General features: G+C 41.7%; 1 protein-coding gene across 8 annotated transcripts in view; it reads left to right on the top strand.

Moving 5' to 3' along the window:
* The window catches only part of KIF13A (kinesin family member 13A), a 226,989-nt gene that overhangs the window by 147,394 nt on the left and 70,657 nt on the right, over positions 1–8,938 (top strand). For all 8 annotated transcript variants that reach the window (XM_074398485.1, XM_074398480.1, XM_074398482.1 and 5 more), the window contains exons 10-13: positions 3–114; positions 497–709; positions 4,579–4,689; positions 7,334–7,468. In XM_074398485.1, coding sequence (XP_074254586.1) covers positions 3–114; positions 497–709; positions 4,579–4,689; positions 7,334–7,468 — 571 coding nt within the window. The remainder of the gene's footprint in view (positions 1–2; positions 115–496; positions 710–4,578; positions 4,690–7,333; positions 7,469–8,938) is intronic.

The following is an 8,938-nucleotide window of genomic DNA, read 5'->3' as shown; positions in this document are numbered from 1 at the left end:
AGATCGCTTACAACCTTGGGGTTGGTTATATCATCACTGGCTGACCAGGCGGCTGGCAAGGGTAAAAACAAATTTGTGCCTTATCGCGATTCAGTCCTCACTTGGCTACTTAAGGTAATCCATTGCTCTAGTTTTCTTTTCCAACTAAAAATTGGCTGTTCCAGATGCCACAGAGTAAAGTTGTGTGCAAAGCTAAGCGAATATATAAAGAACTCTCCTGCTGACAGTTATTTTAATTCCTAGGAACACAGAATAAAAACTATTTTCTACTGCTTTTTGTTCCATTAGAATGCTATTTGACAGGCATTATTCATTGCTGTGAATATAGAGAAAACACATTTCATCTTGTCGTGACATTATTTGTAAAATGCAAGCCCATTTCCACATAATGTTTCCTTTACAGAGAATAATGTCATACATAACACATTTAGTGCTTTGATTGTACGTGTTGTCCACGGAATGGGCTTCCTAAGATGCTGTTTGAAATACTTTGCAGGACAATTTGGGAGGAAATAGCCAAACCTCTATGATAGCTACCATCAGCCCAGCAGCAGATAACTATGAAGAGACCCTCTCCACGTTAAGATATGCAGACCGAGCCAAAAGGATTGTGAACCATGCTGTTGTGAATGAGGACCCCAACGCAAAAGTGATCCGAGAACTGCGGGAGGAAGTTGAAAAACTGAGAGAGCAGCTCTCTCAGGCAGAGGTAAAAGCAGCCTGGTGCTCCCCTTTGGTAAAGTTCCCTGGCTTGCGGGATTTAACTGGCAAGGGTGTGCTCGTTTGCAGTTGTAGGTCATTGTTTGCAGTTGTAGGTCATCTGATATGGTTTGGGTTTGTGTGTCCACCCAAATCTCATATCAAATTGTAATCCCCAGTGTTGGAGGAGGTGATTGGATCATGGGGGTGGCCTTCTCCCTTGCTGTTCTTGTGATAGTGAGTGCTCACCAGATCTGGTTGTTTAACATGGTGTGCCACCTCCTCCTTCACTCCCTTTCTCCTGCTCAGTCACGTAGGAAGTGCCTGCTTCCCCTTAGCCATGATTGTAAGTTTGCTGAGGCCTCCGCAGCCATGCTTTTTTTTTTTTTTTTTTTTTGAGACGGAGTTTCGCTCTTGTTACCCAGACTGGAGTGCAATGGCGCGATCTCGGCTCACCGCAACCTCCGCCTCCTGGGTTCAGGCAATTCTCCTGCCTCAGCCTCCTGAGTAGCTGGGATTACAGGCACGTGCCACCATGCCCAGCTAATTTTTTGTATTTTTAGTAGAGATGGGGTTTCACCATGTTGACCAGGATGGTCTTGATCTCTCGACCTTGTGATCCACCCGCCTCGGCCTCCCAAAGTGCTGGGATTACAGGCTTGAGCCACTGTGCCCGGCCCAGCCATGCTTTTTATACTGCCTGTGGAACCACGAGCCAATTAAACCTCTTTTCTTTATGAATTACCCAGTCTGAGGTATTTCTTTATAGCAGTGTGAGAATAGACTAATTAACACATCATCTCAGTGTGGTTCAGCACTTCAGTGTTGATTGGCATCTGCCAAGTGCTAAGCATTGTGAAGACCAACACAAGTAATACAAGACTTATGTCCTAGGAACTTACAGTCACAGAAGCAAACAAATGAGAGAGAATTCCTGCTACTACCTGACCATTTGCTTCAGTAAATCAGTTGGCCTTTGAATTGTCAATAGGAAAGTATGCTGTTTTTATTAACATTATAGACTGTGTTTCCACAGGGCCTTGCAATTTTCAGAGAACTTAGTTAGGTATCATCTCCTTATTAAGCCATGGAAACAGCATGATCAAGGATAATTAAACATTAGGAATACTTGAGAAATCTTTTACTTTTTCATTTATATCAGGCCCTGGCAAGAAAGAAAATCTTTTTGTATTGTTATCTTCCTTCTTTGGCTTTACTCAAACTTTAATAATGATATACTATTCCAAATAGGTATTACTCTTTGACAGTTATTGGATGAAGCAGTGTCTCATTTGAAATATGTAAGAGGACAGCTTTGGAGGCCAAGTGCCTTATTTAAGTCACAGGGTTCCACATGTCAGGACTTGGGAGTATAACTGACACTTCTAAGTTTACATTCCTTCGCCACTCTCTTCTGACTCCACTGAAGTTGGGAGGGTATTAACTTGTCAGAAAAAAAGAAAGAAAAACAGAGTTAATGGCCACTATTTATGGATCACTTATATGCCAGACACTATGTAAATACTTTTATTCATCAGCATATTTCATCAAAAAGTAATCAATAGAAGACTGAAAACACAAAACACTATAGCCAGGAGTCTGAATACTCTATTCATTGGTGATCTTGGCATTGTGTTGTAATTGTTTATTCATATATCTTTCTCTTCTTTCAGGCTGTGGCTCTTAAATTACAAAATGCTGTGTTTTATTAATTTTTTTCTTTTTCTTTTTTTTTTTTTTTTTTTGAGACGGAATCTTGCTCTGTCACCAAGCTGGAGCGCAGTGGTGTGACCTCAGCTCACTGCAACTTCTGTCTTCAGGTTCAAGAGATTCTCCTGCTTCCGCCTCCAGAGTAGCTGGGTTGATAGGCATCTGCCACCACACTCAGCTAATTTTTGTATATTTAGTAGAGATGTGGTTTCATCATGTTGGCCAGGATGGTCTTGATCTCCTGACCCCATGATCCACCCACCGCGGCCTCCCAAAGTGCTGGGATTACAGGCGTAAGCCCCTGTGCCCTGCCTTAACAATTTTGTTTATCCCTAACCCCTAGCCTAATAATGATACTAGAAAGCACTTAGCACAATGTCTTCCACATAGTAAGTGCTCAATAAATGTTGCTGATTTTTATTATCATTGTTTATAATCATTCAGTGCATTAAGTGTAATTTTTAAATTGATGCTAAGAAGGGTAGCAAAACACCAGAAAAAATAAAATGCTGATAAACTTTGAAAATAGTTGTGATGCTAGGAGGAAAATATAATGGTTCTGCAATGTGTTTATAGGTAGATCATCTACTTATTTGCATTTCTACTGTGACCTCATAATCTAGATCAGGTGGCTCAAGCAATACCTGACCAAAGGACATAAAAGAAGAGCCACATAGATCCACCTAGAGTTTTATTTTTCTGTTTTTTTTTTTTTTGAGATGGAGTTTCGCTCTTGTTACCCAGGCTGGAGTGCAATGGCATGATCTCGGCTCACCGCAACCTCCGCCTCCTGGGTTCAGGCAATTCTCCTGCCTCAGCCTCCTCAGTAGCTGGGATTACAGGCATGCACCACCATGCCCAGCTAATGTTTTGTATTTTTAGTACAGACGGGGTTTCACCATGTTGACCAGGATGGTCTCGATCTCTTGACCTTGTGATCCACCTGCCTTGGCCTCCCAAAGTGCTGGGATTACAGGCTTGAGCCACCGCGCCTGGCCCTTATTTTTCTGTTTCTTTTATTCTGTTTGTTCATTTGTTTTCGACAGAATCTCGCTCTGTTGCCCAGGCTGGAGTGCAGTGGCACTATCTTGGATCACTGCAACCACCACCTCCTGGGTTCAAGTGATTCTCTTGTCTCAGCCTCCCAAGTAGCTAGGATTACAGACAGGCATATGCCATTATACCTAGCAAATTTTTTATATTTTTAGTAGAGACAGTGTTTCATCATGTTAGCCAGGCTGGTCTCGAACTCCTGGTCTCAAGTGATCTGCCCACCTCAGCCTCCCGAAGTGTTGAGATTACAGGCATGAGCCATCAGTCCGGTCTGTAATTTTCATGTATGTCCCACTGTACTCAGCACTAAATGCCACTGTCTGGCCTTGTTAATACCATAAGCCTCAGGCATACTCAGCTAGCTTTCATATCATCACATCCCAGCTTCTTGTTCAAGCTCTGCCGTCTTTCTTGTTCATAGAGTTTTACTCTGTAGAGGTTTATGTTACTTTAAGGTGTCAAAGCATATCATCGACAAGGAAAGACCTCTCCCCTGAATATTTTGTTAAGCTGCAAATATCTGTATTGAAACCTCTTAGTTACTCTCCCTGAACAAATGAGAAGGGAAACCACTGCCCTTTTAACCAGCTATGCTGCTTCTGGGTGAACGATAAATAAGCAAAATGTATTACCATCAGTGGAGAAAGGTAGTCCAAACACCCAGATTCAAAATTTAGAATACATGAGAAGTCTTTACCTTTTCTAGCAGGTTAATTTGACTGGAATTCATTTATTGATGATGAGTGTTAACCTCTGTCTTATTGAAAAAGAAGTCTGCTTAAGTAAACTTTTTTCCTAATTATCTGTTTCAAAGTTGAACGTTAGTATCTGTTAGGGCTTTAAATGTAAGATCTAAGTATGATGGATAAAATGACTCTAATGATTTATTTCATGTTCACTCAGGACGTTGGTATTTCTTTTTCTCCTTGCAACAGGAGCAGCCATGTTCTCTTAACATTCGTTTGATTAATAAAGGTTAAAACCCACCCTAACAGCATATAACTTAATTTTTTCCAACAGACTATTGTTAACTACTTATGAGGGACAGTAACTGATTGTCTTGTACATAATGCTGGAAAAATTTTGAATGTCATCTACCTCTGGTTTCATTTTAAGGCCATGAAGGCCCCTGAACTAAAGGAGAAGCTTGAAGAGTCTGAAAAGCTGATAAAAGAACTAACAGTGACTTGGGAAGAGAAGCTGAGGAAAACAGAAGAGATCGCACAGGTAGCTTGATAATTTAGCCCTAAGGTATTGGGATTCTTTTTCATTTATTGTCTTTTCTGTGTAGTTTCCTATCCTCTTCAGAAAGTCTTTTTTTTTTTTTTTTTTGAGACAGAGTCTCACTCTGTCGCCCAGGCTGGAGTGCAGAGGTGGGATCTTGGCTCACTACAACATCCACCACCCAGGCTCAAGCAAGTCATCTGCCTCAGTCTCCTGAGTAGCTGGAATTACAGGTGCCTACCACCATGCCTGGCTAATTTTTGCATTTTTAGTAGAGATGGGGTTTTACCATGTTGGCCAGGCTGGTCTCAAACTCCTGACCTCAGGTGATCTGCCCACCTCAGCCTCCAAAGTGCTATGATTATAGGCGTTAGTCAGCACACCCAGCTTCAGAAAGTCTTTTAAGGACCCTTTCCTGCTGAACCAGAGATTGCAAAGATCACCTTTTTTTTTTTTTTTTTTTTTTTTGAGACCGGGTCTCCCAGGCTGGAGTACAGCAGCTCAATCAGAGCTCTCTTGCAGCCTCAACATAGTGGGCTCAAGTGATTCTCCCAAGTAGCTGTGACCACAGGCATGTGCTACCATGCCCAGCTAATTTTTTCTGTTTTTTTTTTTTTTTTTTTTTGTAGAGCTGGGATCTTACTTTGTTGCCTAGGCTGGTCCCAAACTCCTGAGCTCAAATGATTCTTCTGCCTCAGCCTCCCAGAGTGCTGGGGTTACAGGCGTGAGCCACTGTGCCTGACCCAGCAAACATCACTTTTAGACACTGACTCCATGTCTTTTTATCAACATACAATATGGCCCATAAATTTCTAGACATGTTAGCGCTAAATTTGAACAGACATGGTTACAAAAAATATCATTTGTATTTCCTGCTCTTCATATTTGCTGTTTTGTGATTTTTTTTTCCCCCAGAGGGTCTCACTCTGTCGCCCAGGCTGGAGTGCAGTGGCTCGATCTCAGCTCACTGCACCCTCTGCCTCCTGGGTTCAGGCAATTCACCTGCCTCAGCCTCCTGAGTAGTTGGCACTAGAGGTGTGTGCCATTACACCTGGCTAATTTTTTTTTTTTGTACTTTAGTAGAGATGGGATTTCACAGGCTGATCTCAAACTCCTGAGCTCAGGCAATCCACTCACCTTGACCTCCCAAAGTGCTAGGATTACAAGTGTGAGTCACCATGTTGGCCTTATTTTGTGATTTTTAAATCACCTGGCAAAGCATGAAGCTACCTCATTTTAATTTTTATCCTATTGATTGATTGATGGAGATGGAGCCTTACTTTGTCACCCAGGCTGGAATGCAGTGGTGTGATCTCTGCTTCCTGCAACCCCCGCCTCCCAGGTTCAAGCTATTCTGCCTCAGCCTCCCAAGTAGCTAAGACTACAGGCACATGCCACCACACCTTGGTAATTTTTGTACTTTTTTAGTAGAGACATGGATTCACCAACTTGCCCAGGCTGGTCTCAGACCCCTGACCTCAGGTGATCCACCCGCCTCAGCCCCTGAAGAGGCTGCCTAATTGACACAGAATTTGTAACATAAGCATATCATAATTTTTGTAATGTGTTTGATTCTTTGGGCTTGTTAGGAAATACTATATGTTTGTATTTTAACTTTTACTTAAGATATAAAGGAAGGACTAATTCTCAGGAGTTATGTGCATCATGAATTTCTCTACATTATATATTTCACAAACATTTTTAATCTCATTGACCATTTGGAAATATTGGACCATCTCCATCAAGCAGCTTAACAGCAGTCACTGGAACCCAGTCCAACCTTCTGCTGATATGTTTCTTATAGATATCATTCACACCCACACATACCCCTATCCTTAATCACTATCCTGTTAACATTGCTTTATGTTTCTTCATATTACTTAACACCATTGGAAATTCTATGTACCATATTGACTTGCCTGCTTTCTTACAAGCTGTTTCTCCCACCAAAATATAAGCTTTCATGAAAGACAGGACTTTATTTGATTCAGTGCTGTATTTGCAGCCCGAGATCAATAACTACTACATTGTAGACTCTAATAAATGTATCTTGAATGAATGAATGAATACAAGGCCTTCCACAGTAGAGACCCAACCTTCTCTCCCAGCCTCAGCTCCCACTGCTTTCCCATATTTGCCAGGGGTTCTTTGCCCCTGAAATCATCTAGTATATCCAGAGGCTTTCTTTACTGTGTTTCCGTATGTCCTGCCCCAAGAACACCCTATCTTTATATATCTGTTGAAATTCTTCTTATGCTTCAAGAACTATCTCAGATGTATTCTCTTTCTCCAGCCTTTCTTGGTCTCTTAATCCATCACGATCTCTCTCCTTTGAAGCCCCTGGCATTTTGTCCCCTTCCAATAGCACAGCACTCTCCTCTTTTGTCCTCTAGTTTTGTGGTCTTGTCCCTTGTACCAGACTCTAAGCCCCTTAGGAGTCAAAATGGTGTCTCATTCATCCTTGGTGCCCCTATCACTCCTGCCACAAGATGTCATGCACTGTAGACTCTGTAAATGTGGTTGAGGAGAGTAGCATGTGTAATCCCATTGGCATTGTCCCCAGGAACAGTGACTTACTCTTTCCGTGTATACATCTTGTGAATAGAACAACAAATAGAGTTTCCTTCATTTGTCTGTTTTTGTGCAGGAAAGACAACGACAGCTTGAAAGCATGGGGATTTCCCTGGAGATGTCTGGTATCAAGGTGGGGGATGACAAATGCTACTTAGTCAACCTGAATGCAGACCCTGCTCTTAACGAACTTCTGGTTTATTATTTAAAGGTAGGAGAATATATAAATACATAGTTGCAATCAAGATTCATTCCTATATAGTTCCTAGTTGAATCTGGGTGCCTGTCTCTGTGATGTTGCTTTTTGTATCCAGGTTAGCCCTCAGTAAAAGTAAGAAGATGGATAGTGCCCTCAGATCACCACTGAGAAGGAAAAACAGCTATTTTTTTTTTTTTTTTTTTTTTTTTTTTATCTTGTGGGGCTGTGCAGTTGGGACTGATCTCCTGTGAGTCCAGGCTTCAGAGAGGTACAAGTGGGCAACAGTAGGTGTCGAGGTGATGCCTACCTATATGAGAAGGCTCTAGGTGTGAGATGACAAGGATTTGGGGAATATCTGTGTTCTTCCACAAAGATCCTGAGAAGCTCTGGAGATTCTTAGTTATGCTTCTGAGTGATTCCAAGGAGATCTCAAGATCAACACAAGCCTAAAGCAGACCCTCGTGCTAGATTAAATAAATAACAGGGTTCTTCTAGATCTATCCCTTGTAAACCTATATCCTCAAGAAATAACTTTTGGTCCCATAATCACCCTTCAAGTGTAGAGGTGGGATGTGGCACCCTGTTGCCTCTGTGGTTGCAGGACATCCACGTTGCATAGCTTACTGTAGTGGTTCTCAAATTTTCTGACTTCAGAACCCATTTACACTCATAGAAAGTATCAAGGACTCTAAAGAACTTTCATGTATCTGGGTCATATCTGTGTTTCCTGCACTGGATGCTAAGACTGAGAATATTTTAAACTACAAACATAAACATACAACCCCTAGCCTTCAGGGCTATAACTCTGGAAAACTCTACCATCACACGCATGATAAAATGAGAGAGCAAAGGCAAACAACGTGTTCATGTTTCTGTTAAAGTAATTTTGACCTTGTAGCCTCCTGCAGGGTTCCCAGAGACTCCAGGGGTTCTCAGATCACACTTTCAGAACTGCTTGCTTACTCTGCAAAGTGAGAAATAAGACATCTGGTGGACATTAGTGTAGGACACCACGACTGACATATGGCATTCAGGCAGCCATCAGGGCATTTTTAACCTCACACATATACACTCTTTCTGAGTCACAGAAACGAACTTTCAAGGATTGGGGACGTGGGGACCTAAAGGCAGCTTATATATGCTGTCCACACACCTAAATCTCTAAATGCAGAGGTATTGCCCCCTTGTGAACAGTGAGGCACCTTGTGAAGGATTCTGATCTGCCTAGTGAATATATACAATGCAATGGAGAATAAGCCAGAGTTGAAGCAAGGAGGCTCAGTCTTCTATGATCCTTTCCCTTCTACTTTTCCTAGAGACATAATATGGTACAAATAGCCCCTGAGTTATTGAAGGTCCCCCAACAAACTAAAGATCTATTCATTTAGGCAATGAGTAGGGGTAAGAAATTAGCTCTGAAATCTTTTGTTTTGTTTTGTTTTGTTTTGCTTTGCTTTTATTTTTTTCTTTTCTTTCTTTTCA

The sequence above is a fragment of the Saimiri boliviensis genome, chromosome 4, assembly GCF_048565385.1.
Source record: "Saimiri boliviensis isolate mSaiBol1 chromosome 4, mSaiBol1.pri, whole genome shotgun sequence".
Taxonomy (NCBI): Eukaryota; Metazoa; Chordata; class Mammalia; order Primates; family Cebidae; genus Saimiri; species Saimiri boliviensis.
Note: the sequence above shows the minus strand (reverse complement) of the source record. Positions and strands in the feature narration are given on the sequence as shown.